General features: G+C 43.6%; 1 protein-coding gene across 4 annotated transcripts in view; it reads left to right on the top strand.

Moving 5' to 3' along the window:
• Positions 1 to 15606, top strand: part of LOC147625012 (protein ENHANCED DISEASE RESISTANCE 2-like) — an 86424-nt gene that overhangs the window by 11662 nt on the left and 59156 nt on the right. For all 4 annotated transcript variants that reach the window (XM_086818233.1, XM_086818234.1, XM_086818235.1 and 1 more), the window contains 2 exons: positions 13398 to 13498; positions 13597 to 13692. In XM_086818233.1, the coding sequence (XP_086674359.1) occupies positions 13398 to 13498; positions 13597 to 13692 (197 nt within the window). The remainder of the gene's footprint in view (positions 1 to 13397; positions 13499 to 13596; positions 13693 to 15606) is intronic.

Here is a 15606-nt window from a genome sequence, read left to right as displayed (position 1 = left end):
CCCAAAACACCAAATGTGTGGTAGCCACAAAATGCAAGTCAACCTTTGCATGTGTGTCACATCCATATAATATAGAAGTACAAAAGTTATATGGATAGAGTGTCCTTTCACACTTGATATCCAAGGGGAAAAACCACATGGGAAAAAGTGCCCTTGGTTAAGCCCTGTTCACACATAGCACTACCATAAGTGAGCATATGTGTACAATTCTCCCCTGTAGTGAAAGTGTGAACCTGTATAAGGTAGCAGATCACTCTCTGTATGAGTAAGCCCAAAGCTTTGCGGAAAGCTTCAAACTTCTGTCGAGGTAAAGCCTTTGTGAATAGATCTGCAACATTATCCTATGTAGGGCAGTAAGATAAACTGATCTCCCTTGCATGTAACCTCTCTCTGACATAGTGATAATGAATCTCAATGTGCTTGGTACGTGCATGAAATACGGGATTTCGTGCCACGGCCATAGCAGTCTGGCTATCAGTGAGAATGGTGGTGGGTGTCTACTGACACTCACGAAGATCAGCCAATAATCTCCTCAACCATACACAATCTATTGTAGCTGTGAAGATTGCCTTGTACTTAGCCTCGCAAGTAGACGTGGCAACAGTGGGTTGCTTTTTGCTCAACCAAGATATGCATGAATTGCCAAGAAAAAAACAATTCCCACTGGTGGATTGCTTGGTATCATAATCACCAGCCCAATCGGAATCATTGTATGCATAAAGCTGCAAGCCGAGATAGTAGTGTAAAGGCCCCAAATCTGACATATCAAATTCAGCTTTCAAATCAGCTTTGAAATCTGAAATTTGTGCTTTGCTAGTCCCTGTAATGAGCATGTTATCTACATACAAGATGACTATGAGAATATCAGCACCGGTTTTCTTCACATACAATGTGCTTTCAGCTGGACTATTCACATAACCTTGGTTGGTTAGATGAGCATGTGTTCTATCATACCAAGCTCTTGGAGCTTGTTTTAACCCATACAATGTTTTGTGTATTACCTGCATACTTTATGTTCCTCACCAAGAACTACAAAACCAATGGGTTGATTTACATATACTTCCTCCTGTAAATCCCCATTTAAGAATGCAGTTTTGATGTCCAATTGATGCACTTTCCATCCTTTATGTGTAGCCAATGCAATCAGTGATCTTATTGTAGTCATTCTCAAAGTAGGAGCAAAAGTCTCCTCATAATCTATTCCCTTTTTTTGAGAGTAGCCTTTAGCCACAAGTCTTGCTTTGTACCTGTCAATAGTACCATCAGACTTCCTTTTGGCTTTGTACACCCACTTTGTTCCAATGACATGCTTGCCTTTGGGTAAGTCCACAAGATCCCAAGTATTGTTCTTCATGATAGAAGAGATTTCATCTTGCATGGCTTGCACCCAGTGCTCATTCTCATGTGCTTCTTCATAAGAAGAAGGCTCTTCTGAATCAAAGAGACAACCCATGGCTAATGCGGACTCCCCATGATGCATATTCAATGCATGGCTGGAACTAGCCCTTGTTCTACCTGTGAGTGGAGTTGCAAGTTTGCTTTCTTGCAAAGTTTTCAGCAACCATCTTGGCACCGACTTGGCTGTGTCTATGGTTGTTTGCTCTTCCCTGACAAGATCTTTTACTTCTTCCATAGAAGGGGGCTGAATTGCTGGCTGTTCCACATGTTCTACATGAGGATTTTCTTGTGTAGGGGCTGGTTGATCTGAATCCCCCCTAATTGCAATGGGTAATAGCCCATCAAACATGTCCTGTATGCCTGTATCATGACTTTTATACAAGCTGGACATGGGCTGTACTGAATTAACAGCAAATAACACATCTCTACTGACAAAAATCTTGCGTGTTTTTGGATTATAAAGACGGTATCCTTTGCTCTCATTGATGTAGCCCACAAAAATGCATTTCATTGCTTTATCATCTAGCTTTGTTCGGAGTTGTTCTGGCACATGTGCATATGCCAAACACCCAAATGTACGCATATAATCCACTTTTGGCTTTTGGCTATACCAAGCCTCAAATGGTGTTATGGTTTTCAAAGCTTTTGTTGGACACCTGTTCAACACGTGAGTTGCACACATTATAGCTTCCATCCAAAAATTGTGAGGCAACTTTTGTGCTTTCACCATGCATCTTGCCATCTCCATGAGAGATCTGTTTTTCCTATCAGCGACACAATTCTGTTGTGGTGTATAAGGCACAGTACATTAGTGTTTGATGTCCTTTTGAAGCATATAATCCTTGAATGCATTTGACATGTATTCTCCACCTCTATTTGAGCGGAGTGTTTGGACTTTATATCCACACATATTTTCAGTCATTGCTACAAAGTGTCGAAAGCATGTAAACACCTCTGCTTTCGCTTTCAAGGGGTAAACCCAACCAAACTTGGAGTACTCATCAATGACTGTGATGAAATAAAGATTCCTCCCTATGGATGGTGTCCGCATTGGACCACATACATCACTGTGTATGAGCTGTTTTACTTTCAGCTCTAACAGCTCCATCCTTGCGGAATGATTTTTGATGCATCTTTCCCAAAATACACCCCTTACATGCATGTCTTGTTGGAGACTCAAGAGGCGGCATATTATCAACCATATGATGCTTCTGCAAAAGCATCAAACTCCGAAAATTTACATGCCCAAAACGAATATGCCATAGCTCTGCATCATGCATAGCAGGAGTGTGGGCAGCCACTGTATTTGCATCATAAGCACGCTTGTCATAGCTGTCCATCTTATACAAGCCTTTGTATCGTGTTCCAGAAGTGACTATTTCATAATCCTTCGATGGGTCTTTTACCAAACACTTCCCATCTTCAAATTCAACCTTTAAACCTTGGTCGTTTATGGCTGAGACGGAGAGCAGATTTTTCTTTATCCCTGGAACATACAACACATTTTTCATACATATATTGGCACCATTGGCTGCAACAAGTATGACATTGCCAATTCCCTTTATTGGATATGTGGTATGATCTGCACATGATACAGTGCGACCATTTGAAGCATAAACCAAGTGCTGAAATACATCTTTCAATGAAGTGATGTGGCTCGAAGCACCACTATCAAAATACCATGATACATCCTGTCTGTCAGATGCAATGCAAGACATATCATTGTCTGAAGCACTTGGTGTGTCAGCAATGCATGTGACCAAAAAAGTGTACTCTTCTTGAATTACATTAGCTGGTTGCTGTGCTTTGTCATCACAAGAGTCTACTGCTGCATTGCCTGCATCTTTCTTTTTCTCTTTTGCAATTTGCTTTCTACATTCATTGATAAAGTGGACAGGCTTTTGGCAGTAGTGACATTTGCCCTTCTTTTTAGGCTTGTTTGCATCTCCTTTGTCCGACTTTTCACCACCAGAAGAGGACCAGCCTTACTAGACTGTTGTCCCCCATGCTTAAAGTTCTTTGGTTTACCCTTATCCTTGGCTGTAAATGCCTTGTCTCCACCATGGTTGCTAGATAGGTTTGCTCTTGTTTGCTCTTCCTACAAGAGTAAACCCACCAGCTCTTCAAAAGTGATGGGATCACCACCTCCTCTCATAGAGAGGTTGAGAGAGGTGCGAAAGCCCAAGTAGGAAGGTGGTAAAGAATGAAGAGTGTTGGTGACCAGCTGTCTGTCCGGGATAACCTCATCAATGTTGAGCAATTGTTCCTGCAAATCTTTCACTTTGGTGAGATGATCTGACATGGAGTCACCCTCATCCATAGAAAGAAGATCCAATTGCCTCTTCATGTAGGCAACTCTTGCCTCGTTGCGTACCTGATACATTGCTTCCAATGTGTCCCATGCAAGCTTCGATGTCTTGCAAGACTAAATGTGTGGAATAATAGTCATTTCACTGAAAGGGCTGTCAAGGACATGGCCTGTACATCCCTAGAGTCCCATCTCTTCTGCTCTTGTGTGGGAGCAGGTTCTACCTCAGGAGCTCTTTGAGCACCTCCCCTTTGAGGCGTTGGTGGCTGTATGGTAAGTGGGCGTGTGTCGTCACTACACACGATGCCCCAAAGCCCTTTGGCTACTAGCAAATTACGGATCATGAAACTCCAGATTGAGTAGTTTGATCCATCCAACTTGTCCTCCTGGGTGAGCACACCAAATACATTTGTAGCATTTTGAGCCATGTTGACAAGCAAGTATAAACCTGCACCAAATTGTCCAATTACACACAATGTGTATACATATGTGACAAATCACCGCTGTAATCCCCAATTACATGCTTCAATCTGAAAAGCCCCAATTTTTATGCACTGCAATTGCTTCAATGTGCACTCAATTGCCCAATTTTCACAAAAGCCCCAAATTTTTGCAACTAGAAGAGGCTTAATTTGCTGATTTTGAACTTAATTTGAAAAACTCCCAAATTCCAACCAAAGGAGCATGTTCAATTTTGGCAATTCTGCATCAAGTACATCCTGCAATTTTCCATGCAAAGGGGAATTTTGCCAAACCCCCAAAATTCCCCCCTTTTTTTAATTTGAATTTAAAATACTCGAAAGAGAGATGCCGTGCTTGAGATGGTGGCCATGTACAGACGCCGGGTGTCAGACGAGCGGTACAGATGGCGGGTGTGAGACGAGCAGTTATAGACGGCAGGTGTCAGACGAGCAAGTACAGGCTGGCAGGCACCGACGACGGGTTTCAGCAGACGAGCAGGTATCGACAGCGGGTACAGGTTGGCCAGTGGGAAGTGCAGGCTGCAAACTGGCGAGGGACGGGACTGCAGATCTGGGTGTTGGGGGATGTGTGGGCACTAACGCCTGTTGATCTGGGCGGCAGGTGGAGCTATCTCCAGTAGCGCCGCCGGGTGCGGAGGAGGAATTGGGCGAAGGCGGAGGGCGCAGCACTAGCGCCGCCGGACGGGGAGGCCGAAACGGTTGGTAGTGGACGTCACGGGCGGCGGTCCTTGTACTAGCACCACCGGAAGCGTCTAAGTCGGGTGGGAGGTTGATGGACGAAATCTGGTCGCTGGAAAACTGCAGCGACGGAATCTGGTTGGTTGAGACTGAACTTCCAGAGCTCTGATACCAATTGTTGGTGGACTCATACACTCACACACACTCCTGCAGAGGAGGGTTAGGTGCAGGAAGAAGAAGCTCACACACTCCTGCAGAGTTAAGGTTAGGTGCAGGAAGAAGAAGCTCACACACTCCAAAACACCAAATGTGTGGTAGCCACAAAATGCAAGTCAACCCTTGCATGTGTGTCACATCCATATAATATAGAAGTACAAAAGTTATATGGATAGTGTCCTTTCACACTTGATATCCAAGAGGAAAAACCACATGGGAAAAACTGCCCTTGGTTAAGCCCTGTTCACACATAGCACTACCATAAGTGAGCATATGCCTATGTACAAAAGTTGGCCTCTTGTGTGGAAGGCTCTTCAATAATGTTAGCAGTGTTCTTCTTGGAATAGCAATCTTTTTCAAGATGATTGCTTTTCCCACAGATACCACAAGGGTTTAGGGTAAAACAATCCTTTTCCAAGTTTGTTGTGCCCAGTCAACAACCAACACATCATGAGACTCCTCATTTTGTTGACATGTGCAGCAAGCGATTCTTGTCTTCAGTTGCAACTCAAAGAAAGTGATTTATAAAGATAGCATTGAGTTTTTAGCATTGGCATTGAGAAGCAAATCAAGTTTTGCCCAAGCTTTAGTAGGTGATTCTAGATGAGAAATGTGATGCAAATAGTGATCACCCAAGCCAAGGGCAATGAGCAATGATGGCATATGTTCTCTTTGCTCTATATAGATCTTGTTGTGTTCTGGGCTCTTCTTCATTGGTTGCATCAGCATTGGAGGAAGAGGTTGCATTGGTAGTGCTCTTCACCGAACCCCACAGATTTTCTTTCATCAAATGATACTTTATCTTCATTTGCCAGGTGTGGAAACCTTGGCCATTAAACTTGTCTATGAACATGTGGAAGCTCATAGTTGCATAGAAGATACAAGATTTTCACTTCATGCCCCCAAAATTAGGGTTTTCTTAAATTAAGCTATAGCAGCACTCTAATGCTTGATACATGCCCTCAATTTTGAAAAATGATGGGGGATTTGGGATTAATGCTTTAATTAAGCAAGATTTTGCAAAAATTAAAAAACCCCAAAATGGACTGGTTCTCCCCTTTGTGTTGATGTGCTGGTTGTTGATTGGGCAGTTTGCGTGTGGTGAAACAAGATAAGCGACATTGAGATTAGCAAGGCGATCGTGCTCAGGCGAACAATGCAAACAATTGTGAGGTGGTCCGGTTGCATAGTGGGTGCCAACAACAGGGCGGAGGGGTTGGCAGAATAGATAATCAGGTGCAACAGGGCGGCGTTGGCAACTTATGGCGGTAAGGCGGCAGTGTTGAGCATAGGTGGCGACTTGTGGCTGCTCATGGCGGCCATGCGAACTTCAGTAGTGTGATGAGCTGAATAGTCCACATAGACAGATGGGTAGCTTATATCAGGTCGATGTTGATTGGCCAGAGTTGCTGCAGCAGGGTGCTGGCCGACGCAGATGGTGGACACTGGTTGGTGACAGGGAGCAGGGAGGCAAAAACGCAAAAGGTAGCACCTTAATAGGAACTTTAAAAAAGAAACCCTAAAACACCTCCTCTGATACCATGCTATATTTCCTGGTAGAGCTGTAGGTATAGTGCTCAGCTATGGAGGTTGAAAGATCTTCATGACATAGGAGTGTGTGTTCAAAAGGATAGAGAGAGAATAAAGAGAGAGAAGACAAGGCCATGAGCTGCTTCCTCAGATCCAGGGGCACAGGCTTATCTGGCATCAGGCTTTCCCTGCCTTCTCTAGAGGAGATTCTGGACATTGAGTTCGCAGATGACACTGCTATCTACCTCGATGGAAATGAGGGAAACTTTCTCTCCTTCGTCTCCGTTATGGAGGTCTTCTGTTTCTGTTTAGCCTCCAGCGCTCTGATTAACTGGCACAAATCTTACGGGATTTGGGTTAGTGACTCAGAGCATCCAGATTGGAGCCCACATGGCGATTTTACTTGGGTTCCCAGAGGGACAGCAGTGAGATACTTGGGCTGCCACATAGGGATTGATATTACTTCGGAGCAGTAGTTGGCGCCCCTTCTTCAGAGCATCAGGAGAAAGCTAGTCTATTGGAGCTCGGCCAGACTTTCTATAGCAGGCAGGGTCGTGGTAGCCAACCAGGTTCTCTTGGCTACCATTTGGTACATCACTTCTTGTTGGGCTTTTTCTAGATCCTGTATAGGGCACGTTCAGCGCCTTATATGGAATTTTCTTTGGTCAGGAGGTGATGGGAGGCCAGCTAGGGCCAAGGTGGCTTGGTCTATTATCATCCAGCCTCAGTCGCATGGTGGGCTAGGCATTATCGATCCTCATTTCCAGAGCAGAGCCTTATTGGCAAAGCTCATTGTCCGAGGCGTACTACCTGGAGTGGAGCCTTGGAAGGAGTTGCTCACGAGGCGGATTCACGAGATTCATCCACAGCTAGGAGGTGCGTTGGATTTTTTGTTCCATGAGATCCACCCATGTTTCAGGGAGGAGGATGGAGGACAGATTTGCAGCAGCTATTCTCAGGGCATGGGAGACAGTGAGGAAGGCTCTCCATCAGAGACAGCCTAACTCAGTTGAAGAGAGGCGGCGACAGACGATTCTCTTCAATCCTCTCATCACTTCGGATGCAGGACAGATGATTGGACTGAGGACTCATGTTTCTTGGGCCTCTTTTTCTACACGGATTGCAGAGTCGGTGGGTGACTGGATCTTTTTCAGGGAGTTACCTGAGGGGGTGCAGAGACAGAGATTGTGTGGGATCGCAGGAGCTCAGGAGATTATGGCCGAGTTATCGGCAGCTGTTACAGATGACTGGCATTCCACAGATACTTGTTCTATGCCATAGATTGGTTACTGCACCAGATTGGATATTCCCCTCTATGTGACTGCCACAGAGGGGAACATTGTTCATACTTTCACAGTCAGAGATGATGGGCAGCTACAGAGGCAGGAGATAGATCCTCAGGAGTTTAGGGATCTCACTCCCCAGAGGGTCAGGATACTTGCACAGAGCAGGAGGTCATGGTTCTTTGACCCAGATCCAGCCACTATACAGGGTACAGGATGAAGATCTTGCCTCTTTGGGAGGAGGCCACTGATCAGACTTCAGTGGGATCCAGGAGAGTGGTTTTGGAGGGACCCCTTCCTGCAGGTGGCTCCCGACATTCCCTTTTTCAGCTTGTCGGTGAGATTAGGGAGGCGGATCCAGATGGCAGCTGTCTCAGAGCGTCCAGCAGCAGAGACCCATTAGCATAGACGGGATCTCACGGAGATTTATCTCACTTTTGGAGGAGACTGGGGGATAGCTTCAGACCCAGGAAGATTACCATCCTTCATTGGCTGATAGCTTACAGAGCTCTTGCTGTTGGTAAATGGTTCGGATACAGACGTATAGCTATTCCCTGCTCCGGATATGGATACAGAGAGGAGACTCAGAGACATTGTATTTGGGACTGTGTCCAGGCGCAGGAGGTGTGGGAGAGAGTTCTGAGATTGGTACTATGGCACAGAGCAGGATGTGCAGGGGAGTACTTCTTATGCATTGACAGGGGAGACAGTGGTTCATTCCCAGATGATCGATCACAGCCATGATGCAGAGGTACTACCAAGCTGCCAGAGCTGGGAGATTATCGGTAGCATCTCTGCCTGGTACATTTGGACTGCTAGGTGCAGGATGGCCATCAGCCAACAGAGGACATCCACTTCAGAGACGATCACATCAATATGGACTGAGATCAGTCATACGCTCAGAGGCCAATGGGATAGACTACAGGGAGATTCTGACAGGAGGAGGAGGGAAGCTTTCTTGTCTGTTTGGGAGACTTCCCCCTTTCTTAGTGTCAGAGATACATGCATTTATTGGTCTTACAGACCTCCAGACTGGCTTTATACCAGTGCTTTTGTATGACACCCCTTAGAGCGGCCAGCCAGGGTTTTTTGCTTTCCTTTCTTTTCATGGCTAGGCCTCTTACGAGGATTGTATCTTTGACTTATCTACTTTGATGAGTCGTTGTTCTTTAATGATAATTACTTTTCTCTGAAAAGTCTGTCTTGTTCTTGAAGTGTAGGCTTTGGCTTTGTGATTGTCGCATCATTTCCATAATGACCCTCCAAATTGACCTATGATGCAATCCCAAGTGACAATGTTGGACTGCTCGAGGAAACGAAAAAACCATACCATGCTCATCAATAACATCCCGTATGTGGCTAATTCCAAGCACAGAAAGGTTATAGGCCTTCCTTGGTTGAGATAATGCAAGAGGCACTTCAAACACCCTACTTCAATGAATGTTCTCCATAGCTAAAGAGTTTCCCTGGTTAGGGGGGTTGACGCGACCAATGTGAGTGGTGCAACAAAGCTTTCCAGTCATGAATGAGAGCAGTAGCATAGGGAGAACCCGTGATCTTGCCATCAAAATGTCCAAAAACTATATCATCATAACGAGTGAGCCAGAGTCCATATGCTTCTGTGTGCATGGAGACACACATACTATCCAACATGCAAGCCCATGGCTTTGATTGTGCCACAAAATCAGGTAGAAGCATCGCCTTTCTGGAGAGAACATGATAATGGATATTGAGAATGTTAAGACCACCATGCATCTTGGGCGAGCAAACCAAATCTTTCTTTATTAGATGGAGGGCTTTTCTGTCTGCTTTTGTTTTCCAGAAGCATTCCAAGGCTTTAGACATGAAAATGTCAATTTGTCTGCCAGACCAAGAAAGAAAAGGGATATAAAATTCCACATATGCCATGATTATAGACTGCACTATTCGCAGATGTACATGCAAAGGCCAAGTAAACAGCTTCAGTTTGTGATGTAGCTTCTGCATCACCCATTTAGTTTCTTCTTTAAGTGAGATCTCCCATTCAATGGGGTATCCAAGATGCTTGACTATCTGATTAGGTGGCACAATTTGTCTTGGCCAGAGTAACCTATGCCAATCACAAATTTTTCAGCAATAAGAGCTTTGATTTTGCAAAGTTCACATTCCACCCACCAGCCAACCCATAAAGTGACGAAGCTTGCATGATTACTTTGACATCAAGCTCTATATTCCGAGGAAAAAAGAAAGAATCATTAGCATAGGCTCGAGCCACAAAATTGTTTCCATTCCCCATGGAAACTCCATGTAATAGGTCATCCTGTGACAACTTATCTATATACAGGAGCATCGGATCTGTAGCAATAGCATAAAGTAGAGCACCTAGAGGACATCCCTGTCTGATAGATTTTACTAACTTCCAGGAGGCTGAAAGTTCACCTCCCAAAATGCATTTCGCTGTACCTTCTTGATACAACTAGTAAATAACATTTTTCATTCTGCACCCAAATCCCGTTCTATCCATTACTTGTGCTATAAAATCCCATATCAAAGGCTTTCGCTATGTCCACCTGCAGAATGAGGATATCTTGGTGTGTGTATTTGGTATATTCTATGCCAATAAAAGCATTGGCTATATTGTCCCTAATTTGCCTTCTTGGGACGAAACCATACTGATTTGGATGAAGACTAGCATGCAATATACCTATGATTCCAAGCATCTTAGTGACAAGCTTGTACACCACATGCATGAGAGAGATGGGATGCGAATCCATTAAACCTTCACAAAGTTGTTTTTTTGGACAAAAATTTAAGTAAGCCTTCTTTCCAGGAGGATGGTAGTTGTCTGATAGATGCATCAGAGAGATGAGATGGGATGCCAATCCATTAAACCTTCACAAAGCTGTTTTTTTGGGTAGTAATTTAAGTAAGCCTTCTTTCGAGGAGGATGGTAGTTGTCTGATAGACCAACAATAACGAACCATCAAGAGGATGGGCTGTTTTAGGACATCCCAAAATGCATGGAAAAACTCCACCGTAAGGCCATCCCATCTTGGGGCTTTCCGTTCACGCAAATTTTTGAGAGCAACATCCAAATCTTCCTCAGCAAAAGATGCATTCATAGTAGCTGCCTCATGCAGAGTGACTATAGGGTGAACAGACTGCAAGAGTTCATGACGTGCATGTAATACTTCTACAGAAGGGGACTGAGGGGCAGCAAACATGTCTGCAAAATAGTGATGACAAACATTTGCAAGTTGTGCTTTGTTACATGTCCAAGTTCCATAAGATAATTTCACTCTTGCAATAGATTGTTTTCGTTTGGCTGTGTGTAGATGGTTCACACACACACACACACGCAATACCTTGATCCAAACACCTCTTTTAGAGAAAGATTATCCATGATAGTAGCTCCATGTTCTACTGCCGAGGATGCTTCTGCTTCATGGACTTCTTCCTCGTCTTCTGCCACTAGGTTTGCATGCACCTTCTCTTGCTCTTTGGCCATCTTCTTGAAGGATTGGTCCTCTGTGTGTCAGAGCTTTTTGCAGAAGTTGCATTTGATAGTTCTTTTACCTTTCCTCTTTGTGAACATGGCCCTATCTGAATTAAAGGAAATCTCAAATTACTCTTTGCGGTGGTCTTCGTCTATGAGAATTGCAATCATCTCATCATAAGTCATTTCCTGAGCCATCCTTAGTATAATCAAGGTTTCAGAGAAATTTGAAACCTCTTCTATACTTGATAGAAGCACAACTTTCTTGTCATCCTCATCCACTGCCGCTCCCAAGCCAAAGAGTTGTTGTATTATGGAGCCTAGATTGCTCAAATGTTCTCCCAAAGTTTCTCTTTCATTCATTTTCAAGCGGATTTTTTTTTTGCTTAAGGAAGACTTTGGCGTTAATGTTTTTATTACCAAACAAGTTTTGTAACTTGTCCCATACCTCCGTTGAGCTCTTGGTGAAATCCATGTGATGAATCAAATTGTCGGAAAATGAGTGCCATGGCCTTGTCAGTATAGTCATTCCATGTGCGAATCTTCTCCACTCCGTTGCTTGGTTTGAGGTGCGTGCCGTTGACCACATTCTAGACGCCATCTTGGGGGAAATATATTGAGTACAAGTCAGGCAGACCTTTAAAAACCCTTAAATATGATAAAAATCACTCTAAGCGTTCACATTGGGGCTAAAGGTGCCCAGCCCAAGTCCTCTGACTGGGCTAGATTGAGCCTACTTAGGTTGCCCTAAACTGGTCCAAAATTTCCCCAAACCTGCCCGTTTCATCTCCATGCCGATTTCTTGCTGATTTTACTTTAATGCAAGCGTCTTGCATTGCCAATAGTGTACCTCACTTCTAATACTGTCTTCTGCTTCTCTTTGTTCCTAATCTACTCATTCTCATAGGCATTTTGCCTTTAGATACTGGTTAATCCTTCATAGACATGCACCTAATCTGCCCTCAGAAAACCGTAATCCTCACAGATATACTATGGGACTTTGCACTTTAATAAATGAGTGCTCACAGTTGCCCTTAATCCCCTAAACATGGCTTTGGTAAGGCACCATGTATATGACAAGATACCAGTAGTAAAGCTATATGCACTTCAGTGTCGAGAAAGAATATAGATAACTGCATAAACTCACTCAAAATGCAGAAAATAACTAACCTATTGTATACATAATGTGGAAATAAATGAGCTCAACTAGCTTTTGAACACAACACAACTTGCTGTACAAAGTGAACAAGCCAGTTGCCAATCCAAAACTTTCCTGCACTGTTTCTTCCACTAGCAAGGACACAGGAGGCTGGCTGCTTCAAGTGTCGTGGCTGCTCCAAAGATAGAAAGAATAAATTAAGGTGTAGGCCCTCCTTTAGATGTGGGTTAGGTTTAGATACGCATGTGAAGTTTCATCTTCAACACCTTTCCAGCATGTTTCCACCACGTTTTATCCCATCAATTGCATATTTAGAGCCACATCTCTTTGCTCAAAACCATATACGCATGTGAAGTTTCATTTTCAACACCTTTCCAGCATGTTTCCACCACGTTTTATCCCATAAATTGCTGCTGGTTTCTCTTGTTGATTTCCCATTTTCTCAATTGAACCAATTTGTGCCTCCTGTTTTCGGACTTGCATTGCTTGCATTTGTAGACTAGGCTGATGATTCAGGCACCCTCACCTTAATTTTTAAACTCTTTTGCAATCTAAGTGGCAGTAGCTGACCTCTCAGGTTTCCACAGCATTCTCTCTCCAGGCTATGCTCCTTCGTGCCTCTGTCTGTCTGCTGGCTTTAAGCTTTTGCAATGTTGCTGCCCTTTCCCTCATTAAGTTCTCCACAACCCTCAAATTTCTGGTGGGGGTATTGGATTTGTCCGGGTATTATTATTTGAAGGAACATCAATTACAATGCTGAGCTACACAAGTACTGTTCAAACCAATTTTAAGGCTTAGAATGAGGTATGAAAACATATGCAATATGTAACTTCTTAAGAGGGGTTATTTGCTGATATTGTGTGCGCAGGCAGAAAAAATTGTAATATTGAAATCAGTAGGAGTTATAGCGGCTTCGCCAAGTGCAATATTTGAAATGCTTATTGATATTCAGAACCCACACCGCACAGAGTAAGAACGTGGAAATTCTCAAAGATGTGTGTCTTTATCTTGTGAAATTCTTATGGTACAGGCAGTTGCTGAAGTTGTGGGACTCCTTTGTGTAATAGGTGGGACATCTTGGCAGGTGATTTGAAACTTGTTGAAGAGATCAATGGACATTGTGATATCGTGTATGGAACTTTTGATCCCAAATATTTAAGAAGGTTGGTCCCCTATACCACGCACACACACACATTTCCTTTTGTTTGCACAGACATAAGATAGAAAGAAAGTTCCTTTGTTTGGAGAGGCATTAGAAAGATAAGTCAAATATCTGCCAGAAGCTGTCACTCTTCTAGCAGAGTCTCTGACTATTACACCCACCTCCCCAATCGGAATTTGTCAAAGTTCAACTTTTCCTCCACATATGAGACAATATCCCTTATTTACAACAAGAGAAAGATCACACAAGAACCTGTACAAAAGAAAGGGACCGACATATGAGATAATATCCCTTATTTACAACAAGAGAAAGATCACAGCCTCCCCACCAGAATGCCTAGACTAGAAAAGGACCAACCATTAACCTGGATCAGCATTTATATTCCATGTTATATTAATATGCTTGCCTTTTTTTTGGGGGGGTGGGGTGTGTGTGTGTGTGAGAGAGAGAGAGAGAGAGAGAAAGAGACCTAAAGCTATGTATAAAGAGTAGTGCTACTGATGCATAGAAAAGGACCACTAGGATTACTAGTCTCCCCTTAAAAATATGTATGATATTCATAATAGAGTGATCGGGTTACGCAATTGTTTGACAAATTCCTCTAGAGACCTAATGAGATAAAAAAGATTCCTGTGCCATTGGGCATTTTGTTTGTGATGATGATGAGGATCACCTGCCAGGGTGCAAGTCTCTGCATGCATTGCTATTCACATGGGGTGCCAAGAAGCACTTAGGGGCATGCAGAGGTGGCAGGTCTCTGCATGCATTGCTAGTCACATGTGGGTGCCACAAGAAGCACCTGGTTGCATGGCTGTTTGCGTGTGGTGGTTGCTACTCTAGTCATGCTCTGGTCGCGTGACTGTAATTTGTACAGTTTCTTTCTCCTCGTGTACCTTTCTGGCATTGCGCTGACCTGCATTCTGAGAAAAGGTCGTGAGTAGTGTCTGAGATCCTATCGTTCATGAGTTTCTATCTTGTTTCTCTCTAATATCTGACGTAGTGCCTCGCATATATCTCTATCTCTGATCTAGTACCTGCATTCACCCTTGTATGACCCATCTCTAATCTCTAATTTTTGAACTAGTACTATACATTCATTATTATACCACCCAATTTGTGGGGCGATTTCTTCTTTTGAGTTCCTGGTGGACTTGGTTTTAAAGGGAAAAGATTCTTGGAATGTTTGAGGATGTCTTGACCTACAAGTGATTCTTTCTCTGAGAGTGTAGAGATAGTATCAATATGGCCAGTAAGGTTGGACAGGAACTAAAGGCCAAAAGACGTGAGAGAATGGTCAGCCCTTGGCATGGGAGAGGGAAGGTGTGAGTTAGGTATGTCAGCCATCCTTTTCCACAGGCTATCTTGTGGAACCATGTCAGAGGATTGTTAGAAGTTAGTACAGCCCATTATCTTTGACTCTGCTCTCTTCCATAAACATTTACTAGATGGTTAAATAGAGCTATGCGCATTTCAAAAACGTGCTTGCCTGAATGTGTTCCTGTTTTTTGTTCACCCATCTGCCAAGTTTGCATTCCATGACTGTCCTCAAGACCTTGGCCTAGTGGAGCTAATCATGATGGTAAGTCTATTCTCTGCCTCCTCCTTCACAAAGAGGTGTATCCAGTTTATGGTCCATTCAGTTGGCATCCGTGTTGTTTTGCCTAATTAAACATATTATGGATCCATCTCACATTCATTTGAGTATTCCAGCCCTCAATCCTTGCAAGTTATTTGCTTTACTGTTTGTGAGTGAGTTTTTGTAGTCTGCTTGATATCTTCCTCTTTGCAGAGAAATAAAGTCTCTATGAGCTACTCAGAGAGTATTTTACAATGTTAGTATACATGCCTTCAAGTGTGAAGTCTCGCTAGATCTCAGAGGGTCCGAGGGGTCGTACAGGTCAGAGACCACACCCCA

Source organism: Cibotium barometz, chromosome 24, assembly GCF_041138505.1.
Source record: "Cibotium barometz isolate CiBa-2024 chromosome 24, ASM4113850v1, whole genome shotgun sequence".
NCBI classification, from domain to species: Eukaryota; Viridiplantae; Streptophyta; class Polypodiopsida; order Cyatheales; family Cibotiaceae; genus Cibotium; species Cibotium barometz.
Note: the sequence above shows the minus strand (reverse complement) of the source record. Positions and strands in the feature narration are given on the sequence as shown.